This window comes from Ambystoma mexicanum, chromosome 4p (assembly GCF_040938575.1).
Source record: "Ambystoma mexicanum isolate Mex_15411 chromosome 4p, UKY_AmexF1_1, whole genome shotgun sequence".
Lineage (NCBI taxonomy): Eukaryota > Metazoa > Chordata > Amphibia > Caudata > Ambystomatidae > Ambystoma > Ambystoma mexicanum.
Window position 1 is genome coordinate 690809376 of NC_090927.1, and position 26722 is coordinate 690836097.

General features: G+C 41.4%; 1 protein-coding gene across 1 annotated transcript in view; it reads left to right on the plus strand.

The window, feature by feature from the left end:
• Positions 1–26722, plus strand: part of LOC138453420 (CD109 antigen-like) — a 1060964-nt gene that overhangs the window by 735569 nt on the left and 298673 nt on the right. The window contains exon 22 of the mRNA XM_069606254.1: positions 6162–6306. Coding sequence (XP_069462355.1) covers positions 6162–6306 — 145 coding nt within the window. The remainder of the gene's footprint in view (positions 1–6161; positions 6307–26722) is intronic.

Genomic DNA, 26722 nt, shown 5'->3' on the forward strand with positions numbered 1-26722 from the left:
TTGGGATTAAGAAAATGAATTCCCCACAGTTCTGAGTTGCTTTTTTGGCATTCAGCATTGCCATTCCCAATGGTTTCAGGCTACTGTGTGTGTAGCCCAATTGTGGTTTTAGGCAGTGCCCTCCTGTGCTCACAACATAGGCAAAAATGGGTGGCATCCTATTCTTCATGTTGTCCCTGTGCACTCTCTGGGGAGTTCTGGCCATCATGATTTTTTCCATGCCAGTACTGCACAGTTTTATTGTAGGGCTTGGATGCATGGGTAAAAACATCCCACAGTCATTTACCGATACATTGCCATGTTAATTCGTATAGCATTGCCAACAACTACCTGCCCCTCCCAGCTGAAACATACTCTCTTGGTTACTCTTTGAGATAGCTCTGCCTTGAAATAACATCAAACCTTGTGCTGTATAGTTGTGCTGTATAAGTGTATAGGGCCTGCTGGTGTAATATCTATCTCTTACCAATGTGTGTCTTCCGCCAGTTGGTTTAAAAGCTATGAGTGTCCTCACATCAGTTCCTTGAATTGAAGTTCTGTCTAAAACAAGCAATTACAAAGCCAACAGTTTTGGTTAGTGTATAGATATTAGACAGACATTTGCCAGACAATGGGCCTCATTACGACCTTGGCGGAAGACCATGGTGCTATTAGCACCATGGTCCATGCCGGTAAATTACCGACTCCGCCATGGAGAAAGGGGGAATTACCACCCCATTACAAGATTGGCGGGGCGGTAATTCCCCCTTCCTCCATGGCCCTTCCCCATTCCCATTTTTGCCCCAAATTGCGGCGCCGTAATTAGCACCAAGGTCCCTTTGCGGGTCCCTACATTAACGGCTGGTCTACACCAGCCGTTAAGGTCGGGTCCCGCAAAGGGACCTTGTAATTAGGCGCTAATAGGTTAACGGCGCCGCAGCCTTTTACGGCGCCGTTAACCCATTAGCGCCTGGGTCGTAATGAGGCCCGATGACATCATATGCCTAGGTACTCACATCATTTTCCAGATGTTTCCTAGCACATGCCTATCCCATGTATTCTCAAAAGTCCAAGCCGTTGGCTTTGCCAGCAGTGTGGGGCAGTAGGGTTCTGACCTAAGCAGTATGTATCTTTGTGTGTGTGGAAGCAGAGCCTGCCTGGACAGAACATTTCTTGATTTGAACTGATAAGTAGTCACTTCATAACATCATACTGTTTGAGTAACTATTAACAGTATTGTATACAAACATAATGCATCATGTGTATTGTGGGTCTTGTTTGGAAAGTATGGTATAACCGCTAGGTGTTTAGGCAGTGCCGACAATGGAAATTATTTATTGTGTGATCACACCAGTGAAAGAGTGGAGAAGTGCGACTGGAGGATTGTTCCCAACCCCTCCCCACTTAAACCTTTCTCTCTCAAAAGATTGATCATGAAAACCTTGCAAATAGTATGTTCTATTCCTCTGCTGGCAAAGTATAAACAGTGCCCTCTTTAAATCTAAAAAGGGTATTTAAATATTTCCTGCAGAGTGCAATCAGAGGTGGATTTAACAGTCAGACAAGGGATAAATGCACATGGGGCACCCTTGCTCTGCATTTCTCCCCTCAAAGCCAGCAGGCCTGCATAGGGCGTCCGAGCGAGGCCTTATCTTTTTAACATGTCTCAGCAGCAGAATATTTGCAACAGGAAGTGATTACAGATGGGAAAAGGTAACTGAAACCTTTTAGTAAAATGATATAAGGTTTTAATAAGCTATTGATTGTTGGGTGATTAGAAATTAAGAGGGTACATCACATGCTGTGTGAACCAATGAATTTTATGCATTTCATTTCACATGGTGTCTGTATGAGAATTTTTGCAAATTCTCATTAATTTGCATGTTGGAGGTTGTAGGCTTCTATTCAGGATGGGGAACATAAAGCTACAACACTTCACATGACTTGGAAAATTACCTCCTTTCATTCTAGCTTGATTGGTAAAAGCAGGCAGATTCCAAATCATTAAGTGTGGAAGGGTTTTACATTTTTCCAGGCACGTAATGTAAAAGTGAAGAGAAAATGCGATTTTGCCTATGTTTTACTATTAAATTTACCCGTACTTGGTGAAAACAATTAAAATTACTTGGAGGGGCCTTATGCAAAAAGATATAAACAGGACTGATCCCCTCCATGGAATTTAGGATTCAAAACAAAATTATCCCAGGACTCTTTTTCATTAACACGTTTCTACAATGATGTTGCAAGGGTGCAGAAGGAAGACTTGGACACTGTGGTGACATTCTTTAGGTTATAGACGTTTATTAAATGAAAAAGGGTTGGAAAATAGCCTCTCTGTTCCTACCTCTAAGAGAGGTTTCCCTGCCTCAAAACAACCTAGTGAATAAGTAAGGATGTCAATTCAAACGTCAGTCACGGTCATGTCTCTGACCCTAACACTAATAATGAAAAAACTAAAGTGCAAGGATATATTCTTCTCCTAAAGTGATGGGTAAAGATCTTTACCAACAGAAAGTTCCTGATAATCCTGGTTGTGAAAATTGACACAAAGTTCTCTTTCCACAATATAATGTTCAAATTTCCAGGGGATAGTCCATTTCTCCCTGGGTTTTCCTCTGGTTCCTGTGAATCTCTGTGAATCTCTTTAATTCTTCACCCCCAACGGACAGGTCTGGTTCACTCTCCTGCCAGACATTATCCAGGAAACTATTTGTAACATTACCGCAGTATTTTTCCTTTTCTTTTGGTGGGTCCCAGAGCCCGCAAAATTTCAAATATGGTTTCTGCAGCTCTCATATGGGTGCAAGTCCCAGGCTCGCAATGCAATGTTAGTAACTTGTGTTACTCCCCAGTCAAGCTTCTGGCTCTCTTTGCTCTTTCTCCTCAGCTCTTAGGATCCTAGACCCTCTTATTATTTTATATTTGCTTGGGTGCAGGTCCCAGACTCGCACAATGGTTTTGTCACAGCTTGGTTCAGTCTCCTGCCACGCTGTTGCCTCCTTTATACATGCTTCTCTATTTTACGGGGTCATGGACCCACTTATTCTCTGAGTTCAATTTGGGTATGGGTCCCGCATGTCGTTCTCAGGGTGACTTGGTTTACTCTTTTGCAAAGCAACCCCTTTTCCTTCTTCTGTTTCATTCACTCTTAGTGTCCATTACCCTTTCAGTGTCTTATTTGCACAGTACTGCGGTTCCCAGTCTCGCATTGGGTTAATAGGGTAGCTTGGTTTAATCTCCTGCCAAGCAACTCTTTCCCTTTCTTTTGTTTTGTTTACTCTTAGGGCCCAATACCCTTTCAGTCTCTCATTATAATTGGTTATTTTTTAACGCGCTTAATACCCAGAGGTGTCTAAGCATGAACCTGGGGATCGAACCTGTGTTGCTCCGCGCCATCTTGCTTTCAAGGCAAGTATGTTGCCCCAGAGCTATCCTCCTGAGCCCTTTTGCATAGTAGTTCCATTTGCATAATAGTGTGGTTCCCAGTCTCGCGCTGTATTATCAGGGTACCCAACCCTTCTATTCTCTGCTCTGTACTGTGCTTGCTGTCCTTGGCTGTGGTGCCAGCTCTGGTATCCTTTCGGCAGTTCTTCTCCTTGCGGTTGTCGTGTTTGAGTGCAAGGGATGTCCAGAGGTTGCTTTCGGTAGGTAGCCGTACCGTTCGTGCGCCCGGGACCATACTCTGCCTCTCTACATTCTATGTGTTCCGCGCGTGGCATTCCTTCTCTGTGTCTGCTTGGGTAGCGTTCCCAGTTGCTTCTCGGCTGCCACCGGTTCTCCCTCTCTGTCTCAGGTGAGGCATTTTTGAACTCCTTCACTTCCTGGCCTCATTGTTTAGAGCCAATGGGCTCTCGCGGAAGACTGGGCTGCTCCATGTGGTTTAATGGAGTAATCCTCATACTCTTCACGTTCTTCTTTGTCTCAGTAGTGGTATTGGGATAGTAAGAGAGGAATGTCAGATTTTCTTGTACCTTACTCTGGTCTACTTTATCAGATGTACTGACTTCACAGAAAAGTATCTTCGATCTCTTTAATAGGGAGGAAGGAGAATTTGTACTTTGACAAGATGAGGGGTGTGGAATAGAAGGGCTATACCGCGTCCTCTGGGAAATGTTGTCCCTAATCCCATAAAGGGTTTACCCTCCCATGTGATCCACTCCCTTTATACCACCCCCAGGGGGGCTATTTGACTGTTGACGCACCACCCTGTCGCCATGGGAAAGGTCTCGCCCTACGGGAGAAAGGACCACATCCTCAGAATCGGCACAATGTATATGTTGTCAGGTTCATTTATCATGTGACTTGTACATTTTTAACTAATCTGTATAAAATTGATTATTATTTTAGATATTCAAAACCATATTCAATACATATTTATACCAACTTGAGCTGGTAAGATGTGTGGTCAAGTACCTACATTTTATGCTAGTCTCAAATTCTGGCTTTACCACTTAACCAAAATGTGTAATCTTGGGCAACTCATGTAATCTTACTGTGCGTTTCAGCCCAAATTAGGTGCCCTAGAAGTGATTCAGTTTGCAGTATGAGCTATTCTTAAAAAGCCTCACTCATGGTTTAATAGATGGGCACCGCAGGAGTAAAGGCCTGCGAAGGAGATACATGCACATCTTTCTTTGGAAAATAAAAGGACACATTTACTGAACGAAATTGTGACATACAATAGCAAAGCAAAGTAAACATGTCTAACAATTGCCTATTATGAACAGCATGTATACAGTATGTACCAGACAATGACAGAGGGGGGTGGCAGGGGAGCAGAGACCCCTCCTACCTGCTACACCCAACCAGGCTATACCAGGAGTCCACATACCCCTCAACCTGCATTGTCTGTCTCCTGTGCCCACTCTTTCCTGCATGCTAGCACTCCCGTGCACCCTCAACTCAATTAAAATGTGCTGCAAAATGTAAACAAAAAATAAAATGTTGTGCTCCAAAATGTAATTTTGTAAAAAAAAAATGTCCTATTGCTTGCTTCAGTAGTCTAAGGAGGAGGGGGCTGTCTTTTACAACAAGATAGCTGGACCACAATCGCCTCCTCTGTGGCCTATGGGAGTAGCCACCGTATTCTTGGAAGTATTCTTGAGCGCACACCATGTGAGATGCAATAAGGACTGGAGGTCTCGTTACTCCGCCCCTGGTGAGGAGGCAGTATCGTCCTCTATTCTCCAATGCCAGGCCAAGAAGGCATGGTGAGGGTAGGTGTGAGTGGTGCAGAATGGGAATGGTGGTCAGGGGGAGCTGATTGAAGGTGACTGAGCGTGAAAGGTGAAGGAGTGGAAAGAATAGAAAGGGGAGAGAAGATGGGAAGGGAATATACATAGACTGATACTGCCACACGAATGTTTTCCTGCTTCTCTTTTCCTCTGTATTGTTTTTTTATTGTTCAGTTATAGTATTATGTTGGAAAAAGGTACCAAACCTTTGTTCTTAGGCCATGATTAATTGGGATTAATCTTACAGACTCTTGTTAAGGGTTCTGCAGTATACAGTTTTTATTCTTCATGCTTTGGAAATAGTCTTCTTTTTGGAGATGGGAGAGTCGATGGATGCTGGAGTGAACAGCCAATGGGAGGTTAAAGTAGGTTCAAGCGGCAAGCAAGGCTCTGATGCAGGTTTGTTAATCAGATGTTCTGGCTCAGCGAAGTTTTTCATGTTTACCTAGCTATATCAGAACAATTAACATTGCCTATGTTAGTTATACCGATTAATTTAGTTCTGAGGCTGCCATATTACAAATTGACCTGGGCTGTTGCCTGTTAGGAACATGCTTTTTAAAGATATTTAACGGATTCATTTCATAAAGGGTGCTGATAAAAATAGTTGGAATAAAAACAAGTACAAAACAGGTTATTGGTTACTATTATGGAGTGTGCTATTATGGAGTGTGCTTCATACACTAGCAACTTCTTAAACTGAGGACACATTCTTATAAACCATCCAATATTTGGTTCAATACATAATCATTGTTCAATGCACACAGAATCAAAAGTGATATAAAATGGTGCATTCACTGGTACCATGAATCTTTCCAACAATTAAGGGTGACTGAATTTGGGTTTCTCATTCAGAGAATAATGAAACATTCCATTGAAGCTAGACACATTCAAGCAAGTATCAGTGGGGAAAGACAACTAACCCATGTGTTTTATTCTTGTTTGTAGGCGGAAGGAATCCCGAAGACGTATTCTCAGGCTGTTCTTTTGGATGCCACTAGTTTGTCATCCCAAATTGTGTCCAAAGAGTTGTCATTTACATTTCCCACTGATGTCGTTAATGGCAGTGAGCAAGCCTATATCACGGTAGTTGGTAAGACATGTTTTCCACATCTTTTCTGTCTAAGTGAGATTTCCACATTCTTGCCATGTGAAATACGAGATTATGTATTACGCAAAAGGTCTTGGTATGTTACTTCAAACAAAATACTTGCAATTCATCTATAAGATTTAATTGATTAAATACAATGGACGGATTTTCAACTAGATTACAATCATTGGAGCAGAGGGACACTCATATTAACAGAGTTTAGCAAGGCCAGTGATGATGCAAAACGCATGTGTGGGGAGCACTAATGTTGCCAAAGAGAAGCCATTACTGATACACAGTGGCCACGCCCTAGGGAGGGAGAGACGCTTGAGGGGGTTCTGGCACTGGGAAATGGACTGGTGCCAACTGCGACAGAAAGTTCCAGTTCTGGTTAATGCACTTGGAAATTGACTATTATTTTCTAGGCACCCAGGAGGAAGAAGCAGTTCATGGACAGCCCTTTCACTGAGATGAAGAATACATAAGGAACAGATGGCTCTTCCCGGAAGATCTAATAGAATGTACCATAGTTCCTTTTCTTATGGATATGGGCTTGCCGCTGGTCAGGGTTGGCCAAGGGGGTGTAGGTAACTTCATCAAATCTGTGGAGCATCAGACTGATAGATGAACCGTACAACTTTCCAGCACATACAGTAGAACCAGTCAGTTCCATTCCAAGTCCAAGCCGTACTGTTGTGCTATTGTGCTGATTCCCATGGGCATGTGTGCCTGCATTCAGGAGGCCACACGAAGACAGCTGATTTGTAGTTGTTTCTGGTCGACTAGCTTATCTTTCTAGACACTAGGGAGTGGGACTGAAGGCTCAGACTGCACATCTGTGTTCTGTATGGGGGTGCTGTGCTATTAGGGTAATGCCTTCAGGACAACAACATGTTATCTAGTCATGGTCCCAAACTCCAAACACTCTGACAATACTAATATCTCCTTCTCGTCCCTTTTGCAGTTTATCAAATCAAATGGAAGCTATACATCATTCCATTCTCTCCATATATTCAAAGTTTTTACTGAAGCACTGCAAGTCAATGGCAAGGAGAGAATCCCAGCCCGTTTTCCATTTAGAAAGATTTCTAGAGAGGGGGAATAGACACAATGTAGCATTCAGCACTGGACCTGGGGAGGTGGCGTGCTGGCAGCTAACAGCCCGCTAGTCCAAGCCCAACGCTCAGCCTGGTGCTTAACTCCATTACCACCCTACTGCTCCCTCCAGGGTACTTATATTTTTTTAAAGAATAGGATGCACAATGACATGTCAACCCACGGTCCCTTTAAATAAAATCAGATAGCCGCCAGGCAATGAACAACATGGTGCAAGTACCTTTTCCATGTTTATGGTGGTCAACTCTGGAGGCCGGAGCTGCTAGTGAGCGACCAAGGTGGTGGAACAGCAGGTAAGTGGGCAAAGGGCTAAAGGCGGGATTGGAGTGGTGACAAAGGCATGCAAGTAACATGGGCGTATACTGTCGGTAGCATTCCCCGGGTGTTAATATTGATTTCAAAGTCAAGTAGTATTTTTCAGAAGCTATGTAATGTTCATTTATATATAACAGTGACTGAATGTGGGCAACCAGCGTATACGCTAACCAGTTTCTGCCGCAATTCGATCCAGACGCTTATAGCTCAAATGAAACCATTTATATCAGTGCAGCAGCAACATGATAAAAACATCTCCTGACGCGTTTCACCCACCTCTGGGAGCTTGCTGACAGGATGTATCTTCAAGGTTTTTACAAAGCACTCGTTTTAAAAACAAAAAGTGTCATAGAAAGTGTAAAGGCACACATTGTTACAATACATACACTGTATTTTAGAACAATCATTATTAAGTGACAGTTAGTCTTTGTGCACATTATGGGCGTCATTACGACCTGGGCGCAAAGGGATACCGGGCACTGGTAATGACATCGGTGCCGGTAATCCCTTTGCGCCCTATTCCGGGGTCCCTTTGCGGGTCCTTCCTTAACGCCTGGTTTTAGCATGCGTTAAGGACGGGACCTGCAAAGGGACTTCAGAGCTAATAACGGTACTGTAATTTACGGTACCGTTATTAGCACCCTCTCCATTCCCATTGAGCCCTATGGGGGCTCAAATGGGAATGGGGATTGACATTTTCAATGGGGACTTACTGGTTCCGCAAAGGTCGGACTAGACCGGTAGGTCCCCATTGAACCAGGGCGGACACAGTGACGCTAATAGCGCCATGACTAGCACCATCCTCGGAATGAGGCCCTATGTGTCCATATAGTAAATGACATATTCATGTTTTCATTAAAGTGAGAATTTGATCTACTATGATCAAATTCAATTTAGTTCAATTTTAATAACCACCAAGTGGCCTTACCTGTGCTTTGCAGGTGCATAATAAAAGTAATTTACTACAAATAAATTATATAAATTCAATCTGGATTTTTGTATGTTTAAACACAATATGGGCCAAGAGGCCTACAATTGTAGTATTGTGTTAATTTAATATGGTCACACTTGCACATTTTCTGACATATCTTGTTACCTCTACAATTAAGTATATGATTTGTTAGATGTTAATCTGCATCATTATGAATGTTGATAACCCACTTTGTTAGTGTGATATACACATGGGTATGAACATGTATTTATAATAATTTCATACTAAAATGAAAATTTTAAGAGCACAACGTTCAAAACATATATTTAAACAGACGTTTATCTCCTAAACATAATCATTGAAATTTCAATATACAATATACTCAACAATTTATCTACGCATCATCAAAGAAAGTATAGAAATAACATGCAATATACCCCTAAATGTTCACCGTTAAACACACCATTAAAACATGCAGCTAATATCCATTTTAGCCGACATTAAGCTGTAGGAGTGCTCTTAAATTGTTGACAGTTGAAACCGGTTCTATTTCAATATTGGTTTAATGAGATGTGAAGTCACATCAGGTCGAGAGCATGACCATATTACTAAGAAAGGTCCATGATATTGCAAAGTAAAATTAGCAAAAGTGAGAATATTAAACCTCAGATGATATTTGTCTATAAAGTGCAATATGTGCAAATACTTCAGAAAGATCATAAAACAACCAATAAGAAAAGCAGTTTCAAACAAAAAGAGACACGTCCAGCTATTTGAAGAATCAGTTTAGAAAGAAAACAAGAAAAGATAATGAACCAGTCACATTTAGTCTTCATTTAACCCACCCATGTATATAACTCCTCATCTGTATTTTATTCCATATTGAGTTTTATAATTAAAGCCAATTATGAATTTTGTTTCCATGTACCTAAGGGTCAATTTATGATTACCGCTATGTGGGTAAACATTAATATATTTAATACCAAAACATGAGAAGTATATACAATCTTTACCATGTTTTTCACTGTAATGCTTCGGAATTGGATAATTGTAATCCTCATTCTTAAAAGAAGAATCCTCAGTTTTAATTTGCATGTGGTGCTGCCCACCTACTACTTTTTACATGAGCAGGCTAGAACATATATCACAAAATCTGTCTCATACATGATTCTTTTCTTTTCATCACTTCATCAGTAACTGAAGGTGTGTATAGGTCTCTATTACATACATATTGGCATGCTCTGCATGTTGTGCATTTATAAACATCTTGTCTTTTATCTGAAAAGCAAGACATTTAAATATTGTTCTTTCTAGCATGAAAAATGGGAATTCAAATATTCCTTAATGATGGTGATCAGCGATACAAAATCATTGGGTTATATCCAAGTTTGGCTCTTAAAATGTCGTCAGTCATTAACACACGCCAATGTTCTTTTTTTTAAATTGCTCTGCCTTTCTGTGATTGATCATTCTATGTACTGATCATCCCTATTTCATCAGGGTAATTATGTCCAGTACAGTATTACCCTGATTGTGTTTAGCTTTATCTTTTCCTTTTCCCTTATTGATTACAAATAGATCTGTTCTCTTCATTTTGTATTCTTTAGAGAATGCAGTTTCTATTATGTTTTTTAGGATAACCCTCTTATTGATTATTGAAGGAACTTATTCTCTCCTGAACAGTTTCTCGCCACCCACAGAAATTCACCAAATGCAATGCTCCATTTTAGATTCCTTGGATGGCTGCTCTGCGCATGCAGCACTGAATTGGAGCTAGTGGGTTTTCTGAACACACTTGACTGTAGTTCACTATTCTCTACATAGATTTCAACAACCAAGAATTCTATGGAGGTCTTGCTGGTTTTTCCATTAAATTAACCACAGTACTATTTTTTGTGTGTATGAAGAATTTTCAGATGTCTATAAATTATTTTCCGCCCACCAACACATTGTGTGATTAGCATATCATGATGTGAAGGTGGTGCGCATAGCAGTATGCAACATTGCCGGAAGTAACTTCCATCAAAAAGAAAGACATTATTTTTTAATGCAAATGTCAACATTTCTAAGTATTGTAAATGATTTAATGAACTAGATCTAAGGAAATGTTTACATGCCTCAATGGCCAGGTAGTGTTCAATCAATTTACGACATCTAGTGCGTCCAATAAGAAGTCATCCTCCCATGGTATATCTTTAATATGACTCAAAATGTTAGTTGTATTTATGGGGTATGAGGGTGAGCATATGACTAAAGGGGATAGTACTTCATCAATGTATTTGCTTATATTTTCTAAGAGAGATCCATTTGATCCCACAATTTGTCTACCTGGTGGTTATGTAATGCTATATTGCACTTCAGGCAGACAATAAATGGTGGACATTACTGAAAAACTGTCCATGTTGCACCAATAGCTTTCACTGGGGCCCACTAGACATGGCCTTCAACCATGACAAGTGGCCACGGCCATTGGCATTGGCCACCGTACACATTGCTCCAATATGTTTCTTTGGTACCCATGGCCACTAATTCCATCACACATTGCATCACTGATGACATCACTGATATTAGTGGTTTGATTAATTACATTTTGAAATATGACAACTCTGGTTTTTTACATAACATTATGCACATATTTCATACTTACACTGTACATTGTATTCTGCCCTTGTTTCTTTAAATGTAGTGTACAGTGCACAATTGTATGTGCATACAGAGATGATTAAACTGAAGAATAGTACATAAGCATTACTTACTTTGGAAGGCAATCTGGTGTATTGCAATACAAATTCATAATTTATTTTCAAAAGAAACGACTAAAAATATTACTAATACAATTGCCATATCTAAAATTAAATATTTACTTTTGCATTTTAATGTTATCTATAAATGTAATTATGTAGTCTAAGTAACTGATTTTTTTTGTATATTGACCAAACTTTAAATTCCATGATTCTATACTATTACAGTGCACATGGGCACACACTTTATATCACATGCAGTGCTCCAGAAAAGATTTTGAGGTGAGAGTATTTTACTCCCCATTTGAGGGTAAGTGTAATTTCAAGAGAGTAAAAATGAGTTTTCTGCTTTACAAGAGAGTAAAAGGTATGTGACATCCAGGTAACGTGTGCAAAAACTGTATGGAAATCATCATCATGCAGCAGCTTTCTGCATCGTGACAGAATACACGTTTAATTATTTCTCTAAGTTCTGGACATTTCATTTCTTTTGTATATATTTACATTTTTAAAAGACATAAACCTAGCCAATTACATACTAAAAAACATGAATTGTTTTGTGTGTTTTGAGGTTCGAAAGCAGAATTGTCTTTTGATGTTTGATGAAAGTCCTAATTTCCTGGAACTACTAATACCTAATGGTATGCCAATGTTATGATACAACAGTGCAGAGAGATAAGGACTCAATGCTAAATTCTAATACCATATCTCATGGTCACATTTTGGCTGGACAGAGTTAATGATTTGTCATTTATATAGCGCTTTGGCAAAGCGCTGTACATAGATCACATTTGCATACATCTATCACCCAAGCAAAGTTGGAACTCATTTATCGACTTTGGAAGAATGGAAAGTCTGAGTTGGCCTTGCCGGGATTCAAACCTGTCACCTGCAGACCATGGATATATCGCAGCAGCAAGTGGTAAAACGGCTGAGCTATCTTACCCACTAACATCCTTCACAGGTCGGTAAACTGAGTATCGACTGAGGTGCAATAATCATAGTGCCTAGATGTTGGACGAACCATGCATGAAGCGCTACATAAAGAAATTCAGTACCTGTCTGGATTATCACTACAGGGACAGGTTTTGCTGAGTTTCTGTTTAAATTACAAATGTAACTTTAATTTGTGTTTGAACAGCTCTTGTGGTTCCTGTACAGTCAGGTTTTAGATGTTTTAATTGTAGTCTTGAAGATTTGAGAGGCAGTAACACATGATTGGTGCGATGACAACCACCCACCGTTGAGCAAGGGCTCTGCTGCCACTGACCATGTATAGTAATATATCCCATTGACTGCAAGTTAAGGTTGAATGGATGTAAACTAGACCGTGCATACTCATCATTTCACACACTGTTTTTATAATTAGAATGTAAATTAAATTATAAGTGTAAAAATGATTTGCCTCTGCAAAGTGTAAAAAGTGTAACATGTATGTACAGGCAACCAAAACATGACAACCTGAAAATTAATAGGACCCATTATAAACAAAACAGTTGTTGAGCAAAGAGGTCTGGTTTCAAACAATGTATTATATTTGAGGAAAACCTTCTCCTACATGCAACTTGATAAAAGCACCAAGCACAGGAACACTGAAAAAAACTTTTGTGCAATGCTGGTTTGCTTTCACTGGGAAAAAAGCATAATTTGTTAAAAAATATCATTCTCAGTAGTTACTCAGTTTTCCATCTTATTAATTATATGATACAAATATGCTAGGAAAATAACTATGCACAATGCTTCATTAGCATCTAGACACAAAACACAGCAGAGGATGAACAGAAAAAAAATAATTCCTTATATCACTGTGTACAATTTCTTTCCAAAAGGCTTCATAGTAAAAATCTGTTTCAGAGGCTTCTCTACATGGTTTGCAATTACATCAAATCAAAAGAAGCGTTCTGGTTTCTGTCAAGTAACCCAACCTTTGCACTGCCCTCTGCTCTAAACCTGTGCATAAATGTATGCAGGAAAATAATAAAACTGTTGTATGTACAAGATTTGAATGTTTAAAAAGACCTGGTACAATGCTTATCTGTAGGCCTGATTATATGTGATTATTTTTTTTAATATAACTTGTAATTTAGAAATTAATGTGTTCATTTAATGTGATTACACTAAGGAGAATTGTAAATTTAAATGTCTACATTTACTTTATTTGTCTTGGCAGTCTTCTCTCACTGCATCCCTCTGCCTTTCCTGATTGTAATCTGTAGCCATCCTGCACAACAACCACTTGGCAAGGAGTCTTAAGGCCTTGTTGGTGTTTTGTGGAAGGATTTATCTGTGGTTTTACTTTGATTTCCAATCCGCTTTTTGAGTCGGTCTGCTCCGACAGTGCACTGTCTTTGTTGTCTAGTCCTTTGTTTGTTTCTGGCTTTCTTCCTTTTCTCACCCAACCAGTTAACAATTGGCTAAAGCAATCATGTGTCCCTTTTCTTTTGTCTTGGCAGCCTTCTCTCACTGCTTCCCTATGCCTTTCCTGATTGTAATATGTAGCCATCCTGTACAATGACAAGTTGGTAAGGATTCTTATGGACTGGTTGGTGTTTTTTGAAGGGATTTATCTTGGTTTCTCTTTGATTGCCAATCTGTTTTTTGGCATGGTTGCTGCTTTTTTGAGATTTTTATCTGTATTTTCACTTTGATTTCTAATCCGTTTTTGAGCTGTTCTGCTCCTACAGTGCCCTGTCTCTGTGGTCTAATCCATTGTTTGTTTCTGACTTTGTTCCTTCACCCTCTGTGAGAGGTCAGAAATGCGAGATGAACATACTGGTATAGCTTTCTTCCAAGTTGCCATTTTATTCAATAAAAAGGGGTGAGCCAGGCACCTATCTTTACAAAGCCTAATAAGGAGATCCCTGCCTAACAAACTAAGGCAAAAGAAAAATGACCTAATGTCTAAGAACGATCTGACCCTCACACTAATAAACACAGCAAAATTGCACAGGAATTGCTTGGTTGTTTTAAACTCCACAAAATAACATATACATTAAAACTCAAAAGTTATAAACATGAATCCTTGTGACCAGGGTTGGATTCCCTTCCCATGGATCATATCAGGATTCTCTGGAACACAGTTCAGTTTCAAGAAAGCTCTGCTCAATAACAAAGTTCCACTCAATGTAGGATAAAAAGTATTTTCCATTCAAAATTTCCTTTCACTTGGCAAAATGACTATCCCGCTTCCAAATGTTTGCTCACACTTCAAAACAAATGTCAATGTTTCCACAAGGTCCTGTTTGGTAAGCCAAAAGTCTCTTTCTCCAAACATAAATTCAGAAATCAAATGCAAGTGTTCTTTTCTCCAAAGGCCAATCACCTGTTAGCACATCACACTTCTTCTTTATTAGTAACACTTTAGTCAGGATAGCTAATTCAAAAGAAACACTTTAGTCAGGATGGTTCAACAATCACATTTTCGGTTATGCAACAGCTCATCAAAACAAGATGATGGAATTGACACTTTTTTTCCACTTCAACCTTTTAGAACAACCACAGTAATTTAAATAATCCTCTTCCTGGAATGCTCGCCTGCCAGGTCCAACTACAATTTGTCCCTTTCCCGGTTCACTTGCCTGCCAGGATAAAACTCCTACTGCTACAATTTGTTCCAAACTCTCAGGCAAGAATCATCAATAGGGAGGTGTGAGGGGTTCGTTATGTGAGGCAGACAGCTGCTTGTATTTTTTCTCAAAGTATGACTTTTTTTTACAAATATATTCAAACAAAGCCTTGCTTGCCCTACTCTACCAAGGAATTCCATAGCTAGTCTAAAGACTAAGGGAACGATCTCTAGCATGGGTAAACTGGCCCTCACTCAAAACAAGGTAGTAACAAATATTAAACAATATCTGAATGGCCGTCGCCTGTCCTGGGTAAGATCTCTTCCCCAGGCTTTAAATAGTCAACTTCAAAATGTTCAAAGGAAAAGAAAAGTCTTGAACAAGTTCTTGTCCGTTCCAAATCAAAGAAAAAAGTTCATCAAACAAAAATCCACTGATAACTCTTTGTTCCGGGGTGAAAAGATCCCTTTCCAACTTCCAGCAAATAAAATAGCACCAATGATAATCGTGGTTATGCTGATAATTTGTCTTCCAGATAGTTTTTCACAGTTCAAAATAAAGTGCACTATTTTCTCAATGACAATAATACACCATCCTTTAGGATTTCTTTTGCTACAACTTTATATTTGGTTAGGACTTATTCAGTAATTTGCTATATTTGTCAGAATGCTTTTCTTTGGGATGCTGCTTCCCTTTCAACTACCACCCTTCTACTGTTGTTACTATGAGAACAGTCACTCCGAATGGATTGTGTCCTCCCACGTGTCCTCGTTTTATGATATTATATCTCGCCAGCTTTGCTGCTTTGGAAAACATTTTCTCAGCAGAGGGCGCTGTATGCGATGCCGTCGCGTTGATGTCCCTCGAGGGCCTCCGTCGAGCGCTGATGTCATTGTCAGTATAAATAGTGCATGCAGTGCCTGTTGGCTTCAGTTCTGTTTTTCCAAAAACTTTTGCTTTGAGTGTTTAACGGCACGCTTCAGTTTCCTTCATAGAAAATGTCTTCATCGTCAACTCCTTCGAATTCAAAGTCTGGATTTAAGAAATACTACGACTGCGGGTCAAAGATGTACATTACCGATCCTCACTGCATCTGCCTGTGGTGTCTGGGCTCTGGGCACCGTACTGATGACTGTGGGTCTAGTCAGGCCATGACAGAAAAAACTCTCAGGGAGCGCAGAGGTAAAATGGCGGTGGGGAGGGCGGCTTCGAAGTCTTCATCGAAGAAAGATAAAAAGTCAGCCGAGCCTAGAGACTCCTCCCGGCGTAAAATAATTGAAGAGGTCCCAGTTGAGGAGTCGATCGAGGCAGTCTTTGTCTTCTTACTCAAAGAAGGCGAAGAAGAGACGCCATAGTTCTCCCTCTTCGTCATCCGATTCCTCTACTGAGGTAATCCGATGCCCAACAAAATCTGATTCCCATAGAAAATGGAATGCATTTAAATCAGAAATTATGCAGATTTTCGAGAATGCAGCCTCGACCCCCTCGAAAGAATCGCACAAAAGACATGGCCCGGTCGCTCCTTCGGACGACTTAGGGAAGTCGAGGCTACTACTTCGAAGCCGAGCATTAAGCCGGGAATACATCGAGAAAGTTCTCGACCCAACGACAAGTCGTTGAGGGCATCGATTTGGGAACCGAGTCCTTCTTCGATACCTTCGAAGAAACACAAGTCATCAAAGAACTCGAGGTCTTTGTCAACTCCATCGGATTCAAACATCTCGACACCGAAGTCGAAGGCGATGCTGAGTAAATCGACGCCATTGTCAAAGCCGTCTTCGACATTGTAGACGGCCACTTCGACTTTGTCGAGGCCTTTACCCATTCAGGATAAGGTTTACAAACCTGTTCCGAAAAAATACTCTTAAGTCCATGTCCTCAATATACGAGGAGGAACAGCTCTTTGAAGAGGATTTCCCTCCTTTTGGGTTACAATTTGGCACTCAGAATGCGCCTGAAGAGCTCACTGATCAAGAGTCTAAAATGAGAGATCTTTATGACTCTCTCCAGTCGGCTAGTGGTCTTGACACCACGCCAGAACTGGAATTTGGCAAGCCTGACCCTTCAGAACATGCAGATTCCACCTATAGACATCTCATGAATAAGGTCACAGAATATATGGGTTGGAGCAGAGCTTCCCCTACGTATGAACAGGATGACAGACATCCTAAACCAAGGACCTCAGAAGGACCCAATTTTTCCCTTTCCACAAAGCCCTTCAGTATTATGCTCACCTGAAATCCACGGGGACGCCAACCAGCTCTGGTTGGATGATTTGCACTCTTGAACCCTCTCCCGGGCCTTTAGTAAGGCCTCTGGTTAAAGATGGGTCTGCAATATAGGAGAGCTGGATTCAATACCAGATTGTCTTTATGTTTTCCCACCTCCTTGGCCTCAACTCCTTCCTCCCCCTTGGGCCTTCTCCTCACCTTAATATTGTAAACAGTGGATTCTCCGTCCTGCTCCTCGTGGCAGGGGCACGTAGATGTGGGGGGCGAGCAGAGACCAAGTTACTTCACTGGTGCGAGCCCCCTGTGGGAATCCAGGCCTGCTGCGACTCCGTAGGTTTGCTGCTTTACAGTCTTTATATGCAGTTCTTATGTTCCTCTTAGTTCGAATAATAATGTCTTGCTTCTTTCCTTTTAGGTATGGAAAGATATTTTGGTGCTGTCATGCAGTTTAAAGATGAGCATGGGCCGGTAGGCGAAAGCGTGGTGTGCGCGATGCTGTCCAGTGAGTAATGCGCGATGCGCGGCGCTGTTTCACCTTTTATATTGCTACCTGTGTCTTTTCTCTCCTTGCAGGTCGTGATGTCCCTCGCCGAGCGCCGTGATGTTCCGGCAATAATACTGACCAGGAGCTGACTACCCAGGTAAGAATTGTGTGGCTTTCTTCGTTCGGGAGGAAATGTGAATAAACGCTTATTAATTTCTTCCTCCTCTTTCCAGGTTATGGTATTCCAGGATGCATGCGGTGCCGGATGATGGAGTTCGTACCTTCAGGTGAGTGGAACTGAAGTCGGCGATGGATTGAAGACAGGATACTATTGCAGGTAAGTTTCGTAGTGTTCTTTCTCTCTCTGCAGATCCTTGGTTTCAGGTAAGCTGGTATCAAAGAACTGGACACAGTGAGCGTTACGCTGCCCACAGCAGAATAACACGAAGCGTGTTCTGCTGTTTGGGTGTGGTTTAAATAGTCTGAGGTAAAGTAATCCAGTTAAAATAGTCCCAGGCCTGCCAAATCCAAAGTAGTCCAGGTAAAGTAGTCCCAGGCCTGCAACACCCAAAAGACTAGCCCGCATAGCTCAGTTCCTTGAAACTGAGCTACGTGTGTGCCTCCATGTTGGCTGAACCCCCCCAAGTTAAATAGTCCCAAGTAAATAGTCCCATTCTAATGTTGGTCTTCATGATGGTTATGAGCCTGGCGCCAAAGGCGCTAGGACTGACTCCAAGATAGTCTTGGATAAGGTTTTAAGGCCTTTGACCCGGCCCTAACTGGAAGGCTGACTTGCCAGTGAGGGCCAGGGTTAAGGGTCATGACATTCAGAGGAAGGTGACTGCAAATTGGGAAGCCCTGGAATTCGCAGTTAACAGAAACTTTGCTAGGAAGTACAGGTCTTCAAGCAGTGATCCAGTATACCTCACCAAGCACCCCACACCTGAGAACTTGGTAGTTTAGGCTGCCACATCAACCAGGCAATCGGCCTACCCCTCTATCCCCTCAGATAGAGATGACAAGAAGGTAGATGCATGGGCTTGTAGGTTTTTACATCAGGCAGCAAGGCCTTGAAATCTACTAATGTCACTTCTACTCTCTCAAGATTCTCTTATACCCTGTGGGGCTGTGTTGCCATAACGGCTGATCAAATCCCGGAAGGTGAAGAAAGAGACAGCTTCCTGGCTATAGTTAAGGATGGAAAGGAGGCAATGGGAGAATGTCTCCAGTCAGGATTGGATACTGCTGACAGCATCAGCAGATCCATGTCTGCTAGCACCGTACTACGCAGATTTGCGTGGTTGAGGAAGTCAGGGTTTGCACCGGATGTGCAGGCCAGACTGCTCAACATGCCCTCTGATGGCTCGAGTTTATTCGGCAGCAAGGCGGATGAGAGTCTAGAGAAGCTGCAAACCTCCAAGGCGGCAGTTAAATCCCTTAGCACCTCCATTCAACAACCTCAACAACCCTATTCAGGCTCATCTTCCTGGAGAGGTTGTTCTTTTCATTTCTATTCCTCAATTGGTAGAGAAAGAGTACAGGCTGGACAAAGGGGACAAAGAAGATTCCCTTGTGGTGGACGAGGAAGGGGTGCTAAATCAGCCCCAGCAGCAGCAACGTTAGCCTCAGCCGCTACTACAGCCACCTCGAAGCCACTCTGAGGCCTTGACCCACAAGACCACAGTGGGAGGCAGAATCTGAATGAATGGCGGGGCATTACTGCAGATGCTTGGGCACTGGAAACAGTAGCTCAAGGTTACTGCCTTCGTTTTCAAAAAAGGCCTCAAGACTATCCACCGGGATCCAACTCTGTCAAAATTCTGCACCCGCTCCTTGTGCAGGAAATTTTAACCCTGCTAGAGAAAGGAGCAATAGGACATGTACCTGTAGTGGAGAGGAACAAGGGTTGGTATTCCCCCTACTTTCTCATTCCCAAGAAGGACGGAGAATTGAGACCTATATCGTACTTAAGAAACTTGAACAAAATAAAGCTAAATTGTACTAACTAGTCTTGATATTCTGGTCCATCCTATTTACATTACCCTACTACGCGAACGTGGCCTTAAAAACCTGAAATAGAGAACACACCATCAAACAAGCATGAAAAGGTGGCTCTTTGAACATAATATCTTATGAAGATATGCCTGCACACATTAATCAAAGAAACGTCCATCCCCACCCATGACTCCTGTACTTGACTACCACACTTGTACCTTATGACTCCAACATCCGCCGATGTCCACATTTAGATATTGCCGGACAACCTTGAATCTGCCTACTGTGGCTCTGCGAAAGGTTACCAGACTTGTACCGACAAACACCTGTCTTATGCTTGTTGTAATATGAATAACAATGAAGCACCAGAATTTCTGTTGCTCATGATCCTTAGCGAAAGTATCATCCACACTATGTAACCAAACTGTCAGCTCAAGTATCAGATACTGACTGTAAGTAAGAAGGCTACTTGGGTGTGTAACCTCATCCCATGCTTCCTATGCTTTAGTACATATGTCACACACAGACTTTGAAGCAGTACCTTTGCAAAGCTATATAAAACTCAAATACTAATTTGCATTTTAAGGATTTTGAGTAGGTAAATGTCATGCTCAGTGTTTCCTACATTAGCACTGCTAACATTACCCTATAGGTGGAGAGCAAGACTGCAATATCATTTACTTGGCCTGCAAGGGATAATGGGTATGGCCTATGCCTGGCATTACTCGTACATAGTATGAGAACAACGGATATTCAGACAGCTAGAATGTTTTTCACACAATCTTCATCCTTTCCAAGTTTTCAGGCTTGCATTGAGCATAGATTATAACAAATGATATTGTAACTTGCTGTTATAGAAAAAACGGTTTCACTGAGCACTTGCATAATCCTACAAAACAATATTAGGGCAGGGTATGTTGTAAGCATTCTTGTATGCACTGCAAAATAATTGTGTACATGCAGAATTTTTACATTTTGTTAAACTGCACATAATATCATGGTGAGGCTTTAAATATGTTTTGCTTGCAAAGTATTGTGGTTATGCAAATATCACAGTTAGTGTTTTACTGCTACAATTCCTCACATTTTACAAAGCCTTGTCAGCCAGTATTGAAGGCTAGTCCAGGAGCTGAGGAGAGGTACGAGCAGAAGGGGGTTTGGAGGGGAGGGCACAAGAGGATGAAGAAGAAATCAGCAACTTTCATAAACCAAGTCAGATTTTCTGGCAGTACAGTGAAGGAAATGTGTTTGTTTGCTAAACTAAAGGAAACTCTAGTAACCGTCTAGGAAACAGCACTTTCTGTTTCTTTCTGCTTAGCTATTGAGGGCTTTCCAATATAATCATGTGTTCTGCGTTTATTGCCTTGAGCAACCCCAGGAATCTTGTTTAACTGATAACAGTGACTTGCAGAAGAGGGGTCCCTAGTTACAGAAGAAGGCACTCAATCTGATGTACCTGTAAGCATTGTTACTATTAAAGTAAACTGCAAATATATATCATTTTCTTCAATGGCCCCATAAGAAACCTCAGTAAGGTTTTTGTTGAATTCTGTCTAGGCTGTGGTGAGGAAGGGTAGGCAGCACTATATGCTGTATTATGTGCCCTGTCATTTCACTTCCTATGTCAGGGTTACAAGCAGGGTTTTGAGAAGAGTTTACTACCCACTTGCAATCAAATGATCTTTCAGGGAGTAATAAAGTAACTAGCTTTGCCAGTATGGATACTTTATGATTCTTAAACGTTCTTTGCACCTCTTGAGATTGGCCAGTAATATTATTAGAGTTCCTTCCTATGCAACTGTTTTGCTGATCCCCGACTAGAAAATACCAATGGACCTGGGTGGGTAGAAGCAGCTGGTAGACTACTTCATGTTCATTTTTTTGCGTCTTTTGTTGAACACATTTTCCTGTTTTTATGGAGCAAAAATGTATGGTGTATATATGCATCTTAGCTAAAAGGCTGAGTTTGTCACAGCTCTGTTCACAGAACAATATAATGTTGATGGTGAGCAGAGGAACAAGGATTTCTGATCCTAATATTCTGTGGAGCAGTTATTCTGATTTAGTTATCATCCTTACTCTAATTATGTGAAGCACGTTCCCTTGGCTCTTGAATTACTTCATTAAAGTGGAACATGAACTTGTATTGACATGTTTTCTGACACATTCCTTTTAGTTGTGGTTATTCCTTTTGCAAACATTGTATCCTGTATGAATTTTTTGACATCCACTTCAGTTATGACAAGTGATATTTCTTTTGTGTAATACATATGAGGGTTTTTCTCAATGACAAAAAAATTCTGCATTGTCTCTGTGCAGTGTTAACAAATCAAGAGCCACAACTAAACCAATTGTTTATACTAAGCATACAATGCTTTTTTGTACACTTATTTTTTTCTGCATAGAAGTACTGTTGCTAGATACTGCGGAAGACATTGAAGTCTTGGACAGGTTGATGAACACTCTTTATAATCACATATGAAATATTTGGTTTTATTTGTAGCCTATATGTTGGGAAAAGTGTTTAGGATGCACCGTTTACACTTTTTTTATTATAAAGGATTACAGTGGTTGGGGGTGGAAATTCCCTTCCAAATATTCTTTGAGGATGATAGCCCACTAACTGTGCATGATCACAAAGTGACTTACCTCATTAGTGAGTTGCGCACAAGGAAAATTATGTGTGCACGAAAGCCAACCATTTCCGCACTTAGAGAAAAATAATTCGAGGGAACATTGCTCATTGGTCCCAATTCTCGGGGAATATGTCGGACCAACTGCAAGTTCCGAGCAGAGTTGCTCAGGACCTTCTATGGTGGGCTTGCAAAGACAACATTCTCAAGGGAGAATATTTTTGGCAACCATGGCTGAAGATAACAGTAGTGACAGACGCCTCACTCACGGGGTGGGTAGCCCACACTAATGAACTGAAAATCAGCGGTCATTGGTCTCCATCGGAGACCAAACTACAAATCAACCTTTTGGAGCTGAGGGCAATCAGACTAGCGCTGAAGGCCTTTCTACCCTCTGTACGGGGAAAGAATGTCCTGATAATGACGGACAACACAAGGCATGTACTACCTCAACTAGAGAGGAAGTGTAGGGTCACTACCACTGTGCAGAGAGACAATGCAGCTCTGGTTCTGGGCAATAGAAGAAGGAATCTCTCGGTCGGCAGTTCACCTAGCCGGAGAGCAGAACACAGCAGCGGACGCTCTGAGCAGGCAGAGCACAGACTCCCACGAGTGGGAACTAGCTCAGGAAGTCCTTCAAGAGATCTTCACCCTTCTTGGAACCCCTCAAGTGGATCTGTTCGTGACCGGTGCCAACCGGAAGTGCGAGCTGTACTGCTCCAGGGAATTTCCCCCAAGAGGAGCTCTAGGAAACGCGTTCGTGGTGGACTGGGAATTTCCACTGCTGAATGAGTTTCCTCCAATCCCAGTCATTCCTCATGTGATCAGGAGATTGAGAAAGTTTGAACCTTTGCATTTGTGTCCTTTAAGGCTTCTAACATTGAAAACAGTCCTACTTATCGCAATAACATCAGCCTGCAGGGTAGGTGAGTTGCAGTCTCTTTCTTGCAAGCCTCCTCATACCATTTTCCATAAGGATAAAGTCATCCTCAGGGTAAAACCATCATTCCTACTGAAGGTAGTCTCCAACTTGCAGCTGTCGCAGAAGATAACGCTACCAACATTCTATCCTCCTCCTCATGCAGGCAAAGAGGAAGAGAGACTTCATAGGCTAGACCCGAAAAGGGCTGTAAGCTTTTACATTTCAAGAATGGCAAAATTTCGGCAGGAGGTCATGGCAACCTCTGCGGCTCTCCAAAGGGGTGTCCCAATAAATGACATCTGTTCAGCGGTCACTTGGTCATCCATTCACACACAAGTCTCATTTATTTGTATATGTATCCACATAACTTTTATGTCCTTTAATAAAATAACTGTGTTAGCACATAACATAGTGTGTAGACAATCCTTTGTGGGGGCTTGGGGATTGAGTGTACCGGCCTGCATCACCTCCCTGTGTGTCTCAGACTTGGTTGCTCATTTTATCTTATCTTAACTTAATAACACTTGTTAAGTGCAGCGTAAACCCGAAGGCATCTTGGCGCTAAAGCTAGCGAGGTGAGATCAGACCAAAGCATCAGAACTAAGCGCTTAAAAGCAGAAGGTCTTCAATGCCTGGCGGAAAGGCAAATGAGCCTCGATATTATGCAGGACAAATGGAAGTAGATTCCAGGCCTTCGCAGTCGCCACTGAGAATACGCGTCTGCCGAGGCAAGCAAACCTAGCCCTTGGAGGCTGTATGGTCTTCAAGGCTTGTGAGCTGAGTGACCTGGCAGGTTTGTAAAAACAGAACTTAGCCTGGAGGAACTCAGCTCCTAACTTGTAGAGAGCCTTATGGACCAAACACAAGGATTTGTTAAGGATTTCAGTCAAGCAATACACCCCGGTCTCGCCTAGCATGTAATGCACAGATGAAATACTTATTTATTGTGTATATAGGTTCAATATTCTGAGTGATATACCACTCATATCACACCTGTCTCAAAATACCCTCCAGGTCACACTGAACCAGGAATCAGGCTGGTTGGTAAAGGTAAATATTTATTTATTATTTAAAATTCAAATCAAATATAAATTATATATATGGGGCAGCAATCACCAATGTGGTGACAAAACAATTCAGAAAATAAGTAAGGCAATTGAATTCACTTTTGAGCAGCACAGAAGATAAAACACAGGGAAAAGACAGTTTTGGGTTGTGAAAAGATAGCGCTTAGGTTAAGATTTCCTCATGCAAAGTTCTTAATTTACAAATGAGCAGTTCTACACAGATTTAAGTAAACAGCAGGTATTTGGGAATACAAGAACAGAATACAGTGTTTGAATTTACTCTTCCCTCCCCAAACAAGAGCAAAAACGTTTTTGGAACTTTGACACTTTTAAACTGACAGTTGAAAATGGCTTGGAAAAACAATGAAAAATGTGCAAAGATGCTTACATTGATATACATTCCTATGGGAGCAATACTAAACAGGTTCTAACAAACATAAGCTACAAGATGAGCAACAATATGCACTTTAAATTACAATAGGAGTGTGGAAATACTTTGAATGAGAAAAGACACGTGTAAAACATTTGCAAAAATGCAAATTCGCGCCTAATTTTCGCTATGCGATTTTTAATAAAAACTGGTCAAATATGCTGTTTATCAATGCAGTGTTTCATTGTGGATGTAGTTAAGGGTCTTAGGTTTCAGTGAGAGTTGACATTAAGTTACTATCTGTAAAATTGAAGAAGTTATGCAAGTTTGACTGAGAGGTGCTTTTGAAAATAAAGATGCAAAAATGAAAACAGAAATCAGTTCTTACAATGACAATTATGCTCTAAACTAGGGTATTCAGGCTGGTTACCAGTTTGAAACACAGTAAGCCCCAGAGTGGTCCGGGGAAACCAATCCCAGCACCTCTGTGTCTGCCTTGGAGGACTCAGTCGGATTACCCATGGGATGATTTTAAGGGTTTGGGATTTCACAAGACCAAAGGATTTTAAGAAATTCTTACTATTACAAGAAATCAAAGCAAAGTTTCAGACTGGTGTGAACTGCTACAAGTTCTTAAGTTAAAAAGTGGATGGGTTGAGATTGGGATAGGACAATACAAATATACTATGGGTTACTATGATTCCTGTTGATACTTACAGTCCACTGTAATTTAAGATTGGACCGTCAGGGTTCTGGTCATCACGTATCAAGTCTACAGGCAGTAGGGCACTTCTGGCAGGATGGTCAGCTGGGCGGTTCGGGTCAATTGGACTGGCACCTCAGACTGGATTTGGATTGGATTGGCCCTTCTGCTCACTGGACACTGTAGATTAGCGAGATGGCAGGTTCAGCAGGCAAGCCTTAATGGTAGCAAGCCAGACTGGATTGGAATGAATTCCCTCAAGTTTGGGAAGGTTCAGTATTTGGGCTTAGCTGAAAAGAGTTCAGCAATTGCTGAGGCCTAGGTTTTGCAAAGAAGTCAGGAATCAGGACAAAATGAAAAGTTCTGGAACAGGATGAAGAAGTCAGGAACAAAACGCAGCACGTAAATCAGGATGTAGTCAGGAATCAGTGTGTCTGTGTGTTGTGAGGTTCCCATGTTTATCATGCCAAGTGACATCACTCAGTTTATGGTAGGGGCAGAATTACAGTTCACACCCACTCGGCTGTGATAGGTCTGAGGCACTTGCCTTGTTCTGGTTGGAAGACAGAAAGAGCTGCCATAATTTATGAAGTGACTTGGGAACTCCCACAGTGATTTGGACCAAAACTTAACTTTTCCATAAATACGCATTTCTATAATTATGCCTTCTAATAAAATCGGACACATGAATAACATATTTCATGGGTTATCTTTACATCCAATTCCCATCTCAGTGAGAGCCGGCTTTGTCGTTCTGTGGAATTTTGTTAATTTTAATCATACAGATTTGGCCTAACAATTCCTAATTCAGTACATATCTGTGCAATCACCACTAGAACACGGGCATACAATATTAGACTTGCAGCATTAATAGTTTTGGCGCAATCAGGGTTTTGGTATAACTTTGGTTCCTTATGCAGTACAGGGTTCACTCACAACTTCAAAGAAAGAGCATAACATTAGATTTACAACTACCAACCTTTAGAGTTATCCTCCTTATTGTGGCAAAGTTAAAAGTTTTTAAAGCTTAATTACAAATAGGCATTTAAACACCAAAAGTGCTTGGCAGTTTTTTTTTTACTTTTCTTTCAATTGGCAACAGCTGTCAAATTCCTTTGATCAGGGTGGGGGTCCTCTTCCTTGAAAGGGAGGAAGTTCCCTGCCCCTCCCCTGTGGGGTGAATGTTCCAGCCTGCCCTGGTCTTTGCTTGAGCCACAGACGAAAGTCTGATGAGGTCCTTTGTTCTGAGTATGCGAAAACCTCCCACACCGATTAAGCCTTCCTGCTGGCAGTAAGGTGTTACCCATTCCCAGGCTGAGCTGTCAGCCCAGAATTAAATATTCTA